The 15542-nt window shown below is 41.2% G+C and overlaps 1 protein-coding gene and 1 long non-coding RNA gene across 2 annotated transcripts in view; both read left to right on the forward strand.

Annotated features, from left to right (window-relative positions):
- The window catches only part of mon1a (MON1 secretory trafficking family member A), a 45220-nt gene extending 32449 nt beyond the window's left edge, over window positions 1–12771 (forward strand). Inside the window, exons 4-6 of the mRNA XM_028824613.2 lie at window positions 5054–5819; window positions 6006–6153; window positions 11755–12771. Coding sequence (XP_028680446.1) covers window positions 5054–5819; window positions 6006–6153; window positions 11755–11895 — 1055 coding nt within the window. The 3' untranslated portion in view covers window positions 11896–12771. The remainder of the gene's footprint in view (window positions 1–5053; window positions 5820–6005; window positions 6154–11754) is intronic.
- Window positions 12772–12822: 51 nt separating this feature from the next.
- On the forward strand, window positions 12823–15322 carry LOC127526298 (uncharacterized). Its single transcript, XR_007933924.1, has 2 exons — window positions 12823–14503; window positions 14812–15322. It is a non-coding gene; the product is annotated as an uncharacterized LOC127526298 (long non-coding RNA).
- The last annotated feature ends 220 nt before the right edge of the window (window positions 15323–15542 follow it).

The raw sequence follows: 15542 nt of genomic DNA on the forward strand, positions 1-15542 counted from the left end.
GGTCGAGCATGGCCTAGTTGGAATTTGGCACTAGAGACCTTCTAAAGATTTGATGTGATTTGATTTTATATACTATATGAATCCCTGATGGGAAATTGTCTTTTCCCATGACCTGTGGAGATCAGAGAGCATGGTTAGCCATTGTACAGCACCTCTAGTGCAATTTTCAGGGTAACGGCCTTGCTCAAGAGCCCATCGGAGTAGGATCCCTTCCAGCAGTATTGGGATTTGTACCAGAAACCTTTCAGATACTAGTGTACAGCCTCAGCCTCATACACCTGTGTGATGTATTTGATGTATTGCTGGCTGGTCAAGGTACCAAGCAATGCATATGAAATGGGAACAAGAGTGGAACTCAGTGGCAACCCCACCATAACACTTGGTGATGGAGCCATATTGTGCGGCAAAATACATGCCTCCAGGATCCTGCTGCAGTTCCTCCATACACAAATCCATCCATCATGGTGCAGTAAATTGATCCACCATTTCAGTTGCAGACACTTGTGGTTGAGGGTGAAGGATACTTAAAGCAATAGGCATTTCCTGCTGCTGCAAACGTTGTCAAACAGTAGGTGTGTGGCGTGTGACAGAATCCATCTGTTGGGCTAGGGTTTGTGACAAGGCTGTTTGGTCCATCAGTGCCATGTGCAGGAAATGTCAGTCCTGTTCTTTGTTTGTACATTGAGGCACTCCAGACCCCTCACTTTGTCGGGTCTGACCGCTTCTCTACCCAATGACGGCATACTCTTATCACTCTGCTTGCTTTTTGTCCAACATGAATGCTGATGTCCTGGAAGGATAATTTGCCTTCCTACATTCCCACAGTTTACCCTTGCTTAAAGTCCAAGAGCTGGATGTATGGCTCTCATCTTCTTCGCCGGATTACTTTTGGTCCCTAAGAGTATAACTGCCAGCAGTCACTAAGTGAGATTCCCTTTTCAGGTGCCTTTTATATGAACTGTGGGAAAGACCAGGGGGAATAACTCCCACACATCATTTGGATTTCTGCTGTGCTTGCAGCATTTTCCCAGTTCCTCAGTTTTGATGGTTTAGAGCAGGGGTGTCCAACTTCGGTCCTGGTGGGTCGCAGTGGCTGCAGGTTTTCATTTCAACCTTTTTCCTAATCAACGAGTAGTTTTCACTGCTAATTAACTTCTTTTCCCTTCATTCACATTCAGTTTTTCCCTTCATTCAGTTTTTAAGGATTCAGTCCTCTGAATTGATTTGTTTCTTCATTAAATGGCAGCCAAACAGAAATGAGACGTGAAACGAGCTAACAGATGACCAGCTAAACTGGAATGTCAAACTCCAGCCCTTGGTGTTAATTAAAGCCGTAATTGAATATCATAACTTGTTGCTGCTCTCATTCTGCCACAGCGTTCATTTTAATTGACTTATTTTTTAAGATTTGTTCCCCTGAATTTCTTCATCGTTCCTCTGATTGCTTCATTTCTTTCTTTAAATGGCACCCAAACAGAAATGAAATGTGAAGCGAGTGAGCCAACAGAAGACCAACTAAGTCAGGGCCTCAAACTCAATTTCACTTTAACAAGTTGCTTAATTAGGCGCCAGGTCTTGTCGTTCATTAAATCCATTCTTTAATTCCACAGCTTGTTGGTGCTCTCATTGTGCAACAGTAGACATTTCTGAAAATGTTGATTTTCTGTTTTTTCTAAGACCACACCGTCAAGATATTTTGGTGACCTGAGTATGTCAACATGACCAAGACCTTCACCTTTCTTTATTTTTAGGTTAGCTGGTCATGTGGTGGCTTGTTTTGTGTCTCACTATTGTTTGGCTGCACATTAAGAAAAAAGACTAAGGGGTCTGAGTCACGTCAATTAAAACTAAGGCAAAAAAATTAATCAGCAGCAAAAACGGCTCACTGATTAAGAAGATGGTTAGAATGAACACCTGCAGCTACTGTGGCCCACCAGGACTGGAACTGGGGAACCCTGGTTTAGAACAAACACAGCTGTTCAGTTCAAGGTGGCTGTTCGTTTAGCATGGCAGAAACCAACCCTCACGCAAGCTCATATATGGTTTTTCTTGTTTTTCCTTTTTGGCAGCGATTTAATAAATTCAGAAACCCTTACATTATTTCTGTTCAGAAATCAAAAAGATAAAGTATGAGGTTTGTCATAATTCCAGTATATCAAACTTTTTTGTATCTACCTTTTTGTTGTCTGTTTTGGATATGTCATATGACAGTTACTTTTATAATGACTAACATGATTAATTTGACATCATTTCCATGCTTATTCATCAATGCATTTATCCATTTTTAACTACAGTACAGTCATGGCCAAAGGTTTTGAGAATGACACAAGTGTTGGCTTTCACAAAGTTTGCTGCTTCAGTGTTTTTAGATCTTTTTTGTCAGAAGTTTGTATGGTATAGTGAAGTAGAATTACAAGCATTTCATAAGTTTCAAAGGCTTTTATTGACAACAAGTAAGCCTGCGATTTGCTAGCGAATCGGAAATCCAAGAATGGCAATCAGTTTCTGCGTGATGAAATATCATGGAGGGTATATGCGGTGGTGTGGGCGGTCACATCCGGGTGGCTGTACAACCTGGCGTGCACTCTTTAACTCAGGTTTAGTTCACAGGTCGTAGGCATGGTAAAGTTTCCATTTAATTCAATAACCCTATTTGAAATAAAGCGGTTTCTTTGTGTGGGCGCCTTCTTTACAGGTCGTAGCCATACGGGCTCGTGTTTGTATTACTAATCGTTGAGTCTCCCTCCATTTGGATACGTGCCTCCTTTGCCTGTGCTGTGTCAAAAGCGCGTTGTGGGCGCGCTCGTTCATTGTCCGGGTGTCTGTACAACCTTACGTGCACGCTTCACCTCAGGTTTAGTTCACAGGTTGTAGGCATGGTAAAGTTTCCATTTAATTGAATAACCCTATTTGAACTAAAGCGGTTTCTTTGTGTGGGCGCCTTCGTTCATTAAGTCTAGTTTACAGGTGGTATTGTTTGGGCGCTTACAGGATGTGTTGTTTGGGCGCCACCCACTGACTCTGGGAATCCGTCGCGTTCTGGGAAGCCGCTGCGTTTGACCCTAAAGGTTGTGTTGTTTGGGCGCTCACAGGTTGTGTTGTTTGGGCGCCATCTACTGACTCTGGGAAGCCGCTGCGTTTGACTCTGGGGCGCCGCGGTGCACTGCGCATGCGTATTGGTGCATCCGTGCATAAATTAAAACTGTGGTTTAGTAATATAGATTACAGTAATCCCTCCTCCATCGCGGGGGTTGCGTTCCAGAGCCACCCGCGAAATAAGAAAATCCGCGAAGTAGAAACCATATGTTTATATGGTTATTTTTATATTGTCATGCTTGGGTCACAGATTTGCGCAGAAACACAGGAGGTTGTAGAGAGACAGGAACGTTATTCAAACACTGCAAACAAACATTTGTCTCTTTTTCAAAAGTTTAAACTGTGCTCCATGACAAGACAGAGATGACAGTTCTGTCTCACAATTAAAAGAATGCAAACATATCTTCCTCTTCAAAGCAGTGCGTGTCAGGAGCACAGAATGTCACATAGATAGAGAAAACAATCTCTAGCAAACAAATCAATAGGGCTGTTTGGCTTTGCGAAGCACCGCGGCACAAAGCTGTTGAAGGCGGCAGCTCACACCCCCTCCGTCAGGAGCAGGGAGAGAGAGAGAGAGAGAGAGATAGAGAGAGAGAGAGACAGAGACAGAGACAGAGTTTGTTTTTCAGTCAAAAATCAATACGTGCCCTTCGAGCTTTTAAGTATGCGAAGCACCGTGCAGCATGTCGTTTCAGGAAGCAGCTGCACAAAAGATAGCAACGTGAAGATAATCTTTCAGCATTTTTAGACGAGCGTCCGTATCGTCTAGGTGTGCGAACAGCCCCCCTGCTCAATCCCCATATGTCAGGATCACAGATAGTCAGCGCAAGAGAGAGAGAGAGAAAAGTAAGTTGGGTAGCTTCTCAGCCATCTGCCAATAGCGTCCCTTGTATGAAATCAACTGGGCAAACCAACTGAGGAAGCATGTACCAGAAATTAAAAGACCCATTGTCCGCAGAAATCCGCGAACCAGCAAAAAATCCGCGATATATATTTAAATATGCTTACATATAAAATCCGCGATGGAGTGAAGCCGCGAAAGGCGAAGCGCGATATAGCGAGGGATCACTGTACATTAAGTTTATGCAAAGAGTCAATATTTGCAGCGTTCTTTTTCAAGACCGCCGCAATTTGCTCTGGCATGCTGTCAATCAACTTCTGGGCCAAACCCTGACTGATGGCAGCCCATTCTTGCATAATCAATGTCAGAATTGGAGGGTTTTTGTTTATTTGTTTGAGGATTGGCCACAAGTTCTCAATGGGATTAAGGTCTGGGAAGTTTCCTGGCCATGGACCCCAAATTTCGATGTTTTGTTCCCCGAACCACTTAGTTATCACTGTTGCCTTATGAGCCCAGTGCCCCATCGTGCTGGAAAAGGCATTGTGGGTCACCAAACTGTTCTTGGATGGTTGGGAGAAGTTGCTCTCGGAGGATGTTTTGGTCCCATTCTTTTTTAAAGTCATTTTACCATTGTGGGATGTAGGAGCTTATCCTAGCACAAGGCAAGAACCGGACCTGTGTGGAAAGCTGTCACTGGATCCAATTGACCACATACGTATACCTCATCCATAGTGGGTCAGTTTAGAGATGTCAGTCCACTTTAAATTCCTTTCATTCTCAAAATTCCCTCAGTGCTAATGGCACTGGATCCCTGTAACCGTAAACTGAATAAGCAGGATATAAAATGGGTGGATGAATGGATGATTAAAGGGTAGTTCATCCATCCATCCATCCATTTTTCAACCCGCTGAATCCCGAACACAGGGTCACGGAGGTCTGCTGGAGCCAATCCCAGCCAACACAGGGCACAAGGCAGGAACCAATCCCGGGCAGGGTGCCAACCCACCACAGGACATAAAGGGTAATTCAATGCTGAAAAATAATAAAACAAAAACTCTGAAATGCATGCTTTGACTGCTGAGGTAATGATTTAAACATGGTTATCTTTTCCCACAGATGGTTATAAGGTGGTGTTCCTTCGAAAGAGTCCACTGGTTCTAGTATCAGTTGCCCGGACAAGGCAGTCAGAGCAGGAGCTCTCCCGTGAGCTTTGTTATATCTACTACCAAATTGTGAGCCTGCTCACCATCACTCAACTCAACCAAATCTTTGAACGCAAACAGAACTATGACCTGCGCCGGCTTTTGGCAGGGTCTGAGCACCTTAATGATAACCTCCTCAAGCAACTTGACCGAGATCCTGGCTTCCTGTTGTCTGCAGTAACTTGTGTCCCTCTAGCTGTGTCAACAAGAGACATTATAACCTCAAGCCTACAGGCAGCCAAAGCCAAAAACTTGGTTTTCTCTATTCTACTGGCAGGAAACCAACTGGTATCCCTGGTAAGAAAGAAGGACCAGTATCTTCACCCAATGGACCTTCACCTACTTCTTAACCTTGTAGGCTCGTCAAGTTCTTTTCGAGAGGGAGAGGGATGGACACCCATCTGCTTACCAAAATTTAATCCTTCTGGGTTCTTCCATGCTCACATATCATATCTGGATTCCTCCTCTGATCTCTGCCTCATCCTAATCTCTACAAGCCGTGAGGATTTCTTTTGCCTGTCTGATTGTAAACACCGTTTCCTTGAACGCCTATGGCGAAGAAATGCATTTCAGAACTTGCTAGAAGCTTTGCAGACACCTACATATCCTGTAGATCTTGTGGGCATCCCTGAACTCAGACACTTTGTCTACAAATCAAAGAGTTCAGGTCTATATACAAGGTGCGTTTCTTTTTTTATTTTATGTACCTTAGTATTCTTTAGTGTTTGTTAAACTAGCAGTTTTAAAAAGTATTTACTTTTTAGTTTTCAGTTTTTCTTATCTGAGAAGATTTTCTACTGCTATAATATTGTATTGTTTTCTTCATTCACCTTTAATGCTGCCCCTCTGACAAACCGATATTGAAGTCCTGAACTGCCACCAACTTACTTGGTAGATGAAGAACAGGAGAGGCTCATGGGACTGTATCAGTACCTCCATGGACGAATTCACAATTCGCGGAATCCACTACGCTATATCTACCACTGTGGACAACGGGAAAATCTGCTTGCATGGGTAAGACAATGGAGTAGGTACCTGCCAAAGAATATGGTGTTATAGATTAAAACAGGCTCTGAGTGCTGATTTGTGAGGATCAGTTTGCATACTGTGGTTGCATCTGATAATAAAATGATTTTTTTTTCCATCTACAAAAAAAGTAACTCAAACATAAATGTGCCAAAAAAGTTGAAGTTTATGTTTTGTGAAAGAAAGGTTTTGCAGAAGAATAGAATAAGCTCGCTCTCTCTCTGTTTCTTTCTCTGCAAGTTTAACATTCAATTTTTTGAGATCATCCAGGACCTGAGACGAAGACTGGACTCCTTCAGTACTGTATTTCTTCACAGAATCCTCGGGTACCACTGGTTTGACTTTGTCTTGAAGGAGTGATTGCTCATGGAGTCCTGAATGATTACCTGCATTGTGAGGGAGTGTCAGTTACGGCACTACGGCCATGTGGCGCGATTCCCCAAGGATGATCCGGCTCACACCTGAGTGGCTAGACCAGGCCAAGGGGACGCCCATTTTAACACCTGGCTGCAGCAGATAGATGGTCCTTTCTGGAGGGTCGGACTGGACCATGTGTCTGCCTGGGGGGGTTGCCATCCAGGATCCTGAGCTGTTTCATTGTGTGGTGGGTGCAGCAACGAGCTGTACCAGTGCAGGCTCCCCAACTTCACCTTTGGTTTCTCTTTTATTGTCAGAGTAGGACTTGTCTTTTAGGCTGTGGAATCTTCAATACCATTCAGCCATCCTTGTAAAAGGGTAAGCTCAGAGATATAGAGGTGAATGAGCCTATGGTGTCATGGATAATGGACTATCTGTCAGGCAGACTGCAGTTTGTAAAGGACTGTGTCTGTGACTGATGCCTGATAAAGAACAGTTTCGTCACCTATTCTACTAACCCGGTACACCACAAACTAGAAATATAACACCAGGCCCTATCTCTTGCAGAAATTTTGAGATGATTTGGCACAATGGAGTATATTATCATAAGAGATGAGACAGAGTATAGGAGGCAAGTGGTGAACTTTGTTTCTTGGTGTAAAGAGAATTGTCTGCAACTTAACATCAGTAAAACAAATGAACCAGTTATTGACTTTCACCACACTGAAAAGCCAATACGTTGGGTCACAGTTCAGGGAGTGGATGTGGAGGTGGTGCATTTCTACAAGTACTTGGGGGGGTCCACATCACTGAAGGGCTGGACTGGTCTAGTAACACAGAGAAGCTATAGAAGAAAGTGGCAGAGCAGACTTAATGTGCTCTGTGGCATCCTTTACATGTTTTACAACTCAATAATAGGCAGTGTGATTTTCTGTACTGTGGCGTGCTGAGTCAGTAACAGCACTTCAAGAGAGACTCACCGAATCAACAAGCCAATTACTGTAGGAAGGCAAGATCAGTTATGAGACGCTACAAACTATTCAGCAGAAGAGTCTCAAGAAACACTACAGAGGCTTATTTATACCTACGGCAATATGCCTGCTAAATGTATGATTATCTTTAGTCAAGCTGTGTCTTCTTGTTAATAATTCTAGTGTGTATTTAATGCAGAATGGTGTGTTTGTTATAATTTTTACCTTTGTGAAGAACTGAATTTTTGTATTTGGGGTAAGATTGGATAAATTTATCTATCTATTAATTATACAGTGCTATTACAGTGTATCTATCTATCTATCTATCTATCTATCTATCTATCTATCTATCTATCTATCTATCTATCTATCTATCTATCTATCTATCTATCTATCTATCTATCTATCTATCATACAGTGCTATTATACCCATCTATCAATTATACAGTGCTATTATACCTATCTATCTATCTATCTATCTATCTATCTATCTATCTATCTATCTATCTATCTATCTATCTATCTATCTATCTATCTATCTATCTATTAATTATACAGTACTAGTATATCTATCTATTATACAGTACTATTATATCTATCTATCTACCTATCTATCTATCAATTAATTACACAGTTCTATCTATTGGGGCGGCACGGTGGCGCAGTGGGTAGCGCTGCTGCCTCGCAGTTAGGAGACGTGGGTTCGCTTCCCGGGTCCTCCCTGCGTGGAGTTTGCGTGTTCTCCCCGTGTCTGCATGGGTTTCCTCCCACAGTCCAAAGACATGCAGGTTAGGTGCATTGGCGATTCTAAATTGTCCTTAGTGTGTGCTTGGTGTGTGTGTGTGTCCTGCGGTGGGCTGGTGCCCTGCCCAGGGTTTGTTTCCTGCCTTGCACCCTGTGTTAGCTGGGATTGGCTCCAGCAGACCCCCGTGACCCTGTGTTAGGATATAGCGGGTAGGATAATGGATGATGGATGGATGGAGTTCTATCTATCTATCTATCTATCTATCTATCTATCTATCTATCTATCATATAGTGCTATTATATCTATCTATCCATCTATTGTAAAATAAGTGCTCTATAGCGCCCCTTGAACCCTCAGACGACACGTCAGACACCTGGTATAAGTCCAATATCTTGACTTTTATTATAATAATACTGTGCACAAGCACCACTACTCCACACTACTCCAATAAACACTACAATACAATAAATCAATAAACAATCAATCCTCCACTCCTCCCAGCAGCTCTGTCGCACTCCCTCCCAACTCCGCCTCGGGCTGCTGGGATTACCCATAGTCCCTTTATACTTCTCAACCGGGAAGTGTTTCTGTCCCTCAGTCCATGTGACTCTTAACACTTCCGTGTCAGGTGAAAACTCTTTTAATCAACCTGGAAGTACAACATTGCTTCTGTCCCCTCAACTGGTAAGTACTTCCGGGTTATAAGGCAAATAGAAGTCCCTGAGCCTCCCTGCAGCATCCCCTGGCGATCCCTATGGTATCCAGCAGGGCTGTGAAGGGAAACTCCAAGGTCCATGATGCTCTACTGGAACCCGGGGCATCTCCACGTTGCAGGGAGGGCTCCACCTGGCGGCTTGGGGGTATTGGCCGGGATAAGCTGCCGGCCATAGTCCACTCTATCTATCTATCTATCTATCTATCTATCTATCTATCTATCTATCTATCTATCTATCTATCTATCTATCAGTCACGTGGCTATAGTTACTCATGTGTATATATTTTCTACTTTATAATAGAATTCAGAATAATGAATTACAATCCATCATTCAAAAGCCACATCATGTCTGTCTTGTTTGTTTAAAAAAAAAAAGAGAGCTAAAGATGACACTTTGCAGTAGAGAGAGGATGTTGGGAGTGTGTGCTGATTACAGCACCACACCCCCCCCCCCCCCCCCCCCCCCCGCCCACCTCAGGACGAACCACCTGGATTGTGAGTTTTTTTACAGTGATGGAGTGCCAATCCTGCCACCAGCCCCTGAGTTATCCCTGCCAGTTGGAGGACCTGCTTGCAGGGCTGGATGCAGGTTAGCATCATATCCAGGATGGAGAAATTGCAGGTTAAGGGCCTAGCCTAAGTGCCCAACGGAGTGGAATCACTTCTGGTGTTTTACGGTATTCAAATTCCGATTGCCGGCGCAGATCCCTACCCTCAGAGCCAGCACTCTGCCACTGATTTGCAGTAGATCAGTAAATACTTTAACAGAAAGGCCTAGAAAATACTTGCGTGTTTTACAAGACAATGTCGAAATGTTACACGTTTGTTATTAAAATGATCAAATTACTTTACATATGGCTGTTTGATAAAATCAGCTCCTTGTGAAATTAAAGCAGTCTTGAAATTCTGTAACTCACTTTAATTGTGCACTGTACCATCTTGTCCATGTATCTTTTGGATCTTTTAATATGGGATTGTGGCCCAGACATTGTCCATATTTATGCATTATTTGATGTTATATCAGCAAAACTCCACATTCTATGTAGTTTCCTGCAACAGATTCATGGGGCCGATGCCTTTTCCCTTTACAATAACACAAACTTATGTTTTATTCTTAAATTAAGCTTTTAAATAAGTGGACTGTCAAGGACTATAAGGAAAGCCCAAAGAATAGGATGAGGTACTTACTGCAGGAATTTGGAGTTGAGAGAAACAGAATATTTGGACTCTGTCAGTGGGAAAGGGTGGCCAAAAAAGGGATGGAATGGAGATTTGAGCTTTGGTGATTCTGATGGGAAAGATTTACTGCAGCTGACATTTCTTTAATGCTGTTGGTTCAGCAAAGGTGTCGTGAAACCAGATCCTGAACACGATTCATAAAATAAAAACTGAAACAACATTTAGAGTCTGAATGAAACAGAAATTAGCTGTGATAGCTTGGAGCACAGATAAAAATAAATGGACGTCATGGGAACCTGCATTTAAAACAATCCATTGGCTTGCCAGCATTCCTATTTTTATTAGTTTATTACATATATACTGATGCTTCAGATATATTTTTGGTATCTAAGAAATAAAATTCATATAAAATAGTTTGTGTTTTAGAATAGTACATATTTTGCAGTGCTTGATGTTATTATCCTTGAAGAATTGTTATAAATTAATAATTTGAAATCAGTGCATATCCTTCTTGGTGACTCCTATTCATTATAGAAGGATGGTTCTTTCCTATAATCCAGTAATTTAATAGCATATTAAGTAAAATGCCCCTAATCCTGCACACTCCAGTTCTCAATTAAAAAGCACTGAAGCCTGTTGTAGCAGCGCTGGGCACAGGGAAGGAAGCAACTGTGGATGTGGCACCAGTCCATCACAGGGCCCACTTACCACACAGCCACCCCACACAGGGTCTGTTTTGAGTCTTCAGATACCCTCACACCGTGTCTTTGGAGATGTGGGAGGTAAACTGGGGTAACAAGGGGAAAGTCCATATAGCTGACCGAGTGTGAGACTCAAGGATTTCGGATGCTGAATCTATGAAGCAACAGCACTAGCCATTGAGCCACCAGTATCAATTTTTCAGCTTAATAATATAGAATATCAATATTTGTAATATTGTTTACTGTCATTGAGGTGCAGAACCACATTTCCTTATAGTAACATAATAATAATTCTTTGCATTTATATAGCGCTTTTCTCACTACTCAAAGCACTTAGCAATTACAGGTTAAGGGCCTTGCTCAAGGGCCCAACAGAGCAGAGTCCCTATTGGCATTTACGGGATTCGAACCGGCAACCTTCCGATTGCCAGTGCAGATCCCTAACCTCAGAGCCACCACTCTGCACGTCAACACATTGTATACAGAAAGCCAGAAACTATTTCAAGTAAAATCAGAGGTATAAAATACCTGTTTGAGCTCGGTCAGGCCGACACTGTGGTGCTTTGGTTAAGGCTTTGGACATCAAATCCTGCAACTACCACTGTGTGACCCTGAGCAAGTCATTTCACCAGCCTGGAAAAAAATAAAAGAAATGTATCTCTGAAATGTTTGAAATTTCTCTTTGGATAAAGGAATTAGCAAAATAATACGTAATAATAATAAGTCAAGGCATACCTCTATATGATGCTTGTTTCTTGTTCCTTGTTGAAAACAGACAGTACAGAATATAACATTAATTAAAATTAATACTGTTCCCAAGAAAAAAAGGAAATCATTTTGTACACAGCAACCTCTTATTCTTGCGAAAAAGCCATAGCATATTACTGTTTGCCTTCTGAATTTTTGTTTCGGTGTTTCTAGGTGACCAGTGGCTTTGAGATGTACCTATGCTTTAGCCCTCTTGGGACCAAGGTCTTGGCAATGAATACTGTCACCAAGCTACTCAAGTGGATCCGAAAAGAGGAAGATCGACTTTTTATACTGAGTCCTCAGACCTACTGACCACGGAGGAAACACCCGTAACTGATCGCCTTAAAATAACCTCAGACGTATACTCATTTAGTAAACCTTTTAGTGACTGAGCATTGCGGCAGAAGTATGGTCAGTACTTTAACAAAGATAAGGTAAAGAGGAACTTGCTGTACTTCTGCCCTTTAACGGCTGGATATGCTGGGCACTGCTTTAGGATTTATTGCAGAGGGTTTATAGGTAACCTTCCATTTTTTTTAAGTGTCCTTCATTTTTATTCCTTAATGGCTACAAATAGTGTTATTACAAACTGCCAACAAGCAGCAATACCACTCCAGATGTTAAACTACTGTGGGCTTATTGATTGTCAGTTGTTACAGTCAGTGCTTGCAGTAGTTTAACACAACAGTCTTGCATAAAGTAACTGCTTCATGTGTATGGCGGTTTCTTTAAAATTCAGAATGAACGGAAATCTGAATTGAACAGTAAGAGTGGCTACTCCGTTATTGAGTGGAACCATATTAATAGTCCTGCCATCATTTCTGCAAATACAGTATTTGAATGTACATTTTTTGTTCTTTATTATAAGTCATTGGGTTGATAATTTAAGTGGTTACAAATACTGAAAGAGAATACATATGTTACCAGCAGTGTATGAAATGCAGGCATTGTACAGAATGCCTGGCGTGTTTCAGCAAGGCATGAAATATCCGAATTATTTTAATATTATATATACTTTCCCTAGGCATTATATAGAATGACAAATTCTATTTAGGCAAAGTATTGTCTTTTGGCATTGCATAGAATGCCTAGGAAATGTGTGACATATTAATCGTTTCATACTTTGACATCCAATTTTCTTTTTTCTATACATTGCCTGCATTTCATACATTGCCAGTAACATACTGTATATCTATCTATCTATCTATATATATATATATATATATATATATATATATATATATATATATATATAAGTCAATGTGTGTATATGTATGTGTGTGTGTGTGTTCCAGCATCACTTCCGAACATATCTGGAGCGATTTTCATGAAACTTGGTACACGTTTCTCATTGGCCAAATAAAAATACTGTAGGGTGAATTGAAATTAAACCCCTTATTAGGTATCAAAATTATATAATACAATATTTGTAAAATTTAGATATATTTAAACTCATAAATTAGGATATATAGATATCAGAACTAAAACAATTAGTAGGATGGGTATTTCCTTCAAAATAAAAGATTTATAGGTAGAGTAAGTGTACCCATGCATTTTGGATATGGCCTTCGGGCTAATATCCCCTACCCTAACCCACCCCCTTCTGGATAGGGTGGGGGGTGATCTTAGTGTCTTGTATGCATGTGATCATCCAGATGACACTCGGAACGACCACCAGAGGGCATAATGGAGGTCTTTACGTTTGAGCGCCACCACCGCACTCCTGCCTGTTGCTTTTGAAATTAAATCGAGCTCTTCTCGTGCAAGTGTGTGTGTGTGTGAGACGTAGAGTCGGGGTGAGGGCTCCAGCTCCGAGGATACGCAAGCGAGGCCAGCACACCGGTAAAAGGAAACCTCCGAAGGAACACAGTCGCTTAGCCGCTAATGCACAAACGGTGCGAGCACGTCGGCAGCACAAATTCTCCTAGGAGAGAGATGCCCAGAGTAGTTCTGACGATTTCAATACTTTCTAGGATCACAGTTAGTTAAGGTTGGGGGCTAGTGGAGCGTAGACTACTAAACACTACAGAGTACAAAGTGAAAGCTTATCACGTGATTTCTCGCCAAAGTTGCATGATGCGGTAAAGCATTATTGTGGTGATGAGATACAGTACATTCAAAAAAGTGAACCAGCTGACACCGGGGACGAAATCTTAAACCGGGGTAAAAACGGGGACATGTTTCTGAGTGGGGACAGTTGTCCGAAAAAGGGGACTGTCCCCGGAAAACGGGGATGGATGGTCCCCTTAAGTTAGTATAAAGCAGGTGACTACCAGCAGTCTTTATGTTTGAGCACCACCACCGCGCCCCTGTTGCCTTTCAAATGACTGTAAATAGAGTTGGCCGGTTGGGAGCGTCAACTGGATGATAACAAATATACAAGACCGCAAGACAAGCACATTAGTGAGTCTTTATTGTTTGTTAATTTAGTTTTATTTTTAAAGTTGTGTTTTTAAAATTTTGTTTCTCTCAAACAATTTAAAAAAACACTTTATTTTCCTCCCGGGCAACGCTGGGTATTTCAGCTAGTACATATACTGTACTGTACTGTATTAAGGGATATGAAAAGTAACAATTTGTTGACATGACAAATTTTGTATTTTCTTTATGTCATCTTACTTGTCTTGCTCATTCTCAATAATTCAAAATCTGACTTGCGACAACGGCAATATTATTTGGTGTTTAATAATCACAAGAACAGCCGTTGGTATTTCAAAATCACACAAAAAATCTGCAGTTCTTCCAGATACAGTCTTTATTAGTTAAGAAAAAAAATCTGTTATGTCCCGATGTCTTTTATTTGCCATGTTGTTTTTTTTATCAGAATTTTTTTCAGTAACATTGTAAATTTAATGAGATCTTGACAATGGGGAACGTTTGGGGATGAAAAAATGTTCATGTTTTTGGACACATGGATTAGGTGGCGCAGTGGGTAGCGCTGCTGCCTCGCAGTTAGGAGACCCGGGTTCGCTTCCTGGGTCCTCCCTGCGTGGAGTTTGCATGTCCTCCCCGTGTCTGAGTGGGTTTCCTCCCACAGTCCAAAGACATGCAGGTTAGGTGCACTGGCGATTCTAAATTGCCCCTAGTGTGTGCTTGGTGTATGTGGGTGTGTGTGTGCGCCCTGCGGTGGGCTGGTGTCCTACCCGGGGTTTGTTTCCTGTGTTTGCTCCAGCAGACCCCCATGACCCTGTAGTTAGGATATAGCGGGTTGGATAATGGATGGATTAGGTGGGTGTGAAAATGGATGAATTGGTGAATCACTCCTATTACAATTAAGGCCGCAACTAATAATCATTGGAAGAAATAGCTAACTTATATAACCTCGTTGAATTAATCTGAAAAAATATTAATATATAGATATGCACTGTATTACTGTATATTATTTTATGAGTAATAGCTTATAGTTGCAATTGAAGACTGTGTCATAATTATCAAGTAAAACTGTCATCACCTTATAATTTTTTATTAATGCATGCTAAATACAAATGAAATACATCTCTGCCCAGAGTTATTTTATATCTAATATTCTTTTAATTTTTTTACAGTTAAATATATTTTAAATATGTGCAATGTAACTATTATATTTTTTCATGTAAATCTACTTGATAAAGTACATGCAGGCATTTTTGTTTCTAATATTTTTATCTGGATTTACTGTAACTTTAATAATTTACTATTTTTATTTCTATAATGAAGTGCATCACTGCATTACTTAGATCAATAAAGTCGATAGAATACACTGTTATATGTGCAGCTGTTTTGTAACACAGGGTTCAATGGCAAAAAGGAATAAACGACAGGTACACGGAGTCCTGTTCAGTATTTCTACATATACATGCACAAGGTGTAGAACACGGAGCTATAAACCTTCTGATATCCTAAATGCATCAAAACCAAAACTGTAGGGGCTCCCAATTATCCATTTTAAAAACATATATTGTTATCATTTATTCAATACT

Source organism: Erpetoichthys calabaricus, chromosome 18 (assembly GCF_900747795.2).
Source record: "Erpetoichthys calabaricus chromosome 18, fErpCal1.3, whole genome shotgun sequence".
Classification (NCBI taxonomy): Eukaryota; Metazoa; Chordata; class Cladistia; order Polypteriformes; family Polypteridae; genus Erpetoichthys; species Erpetoichthys calabaricus.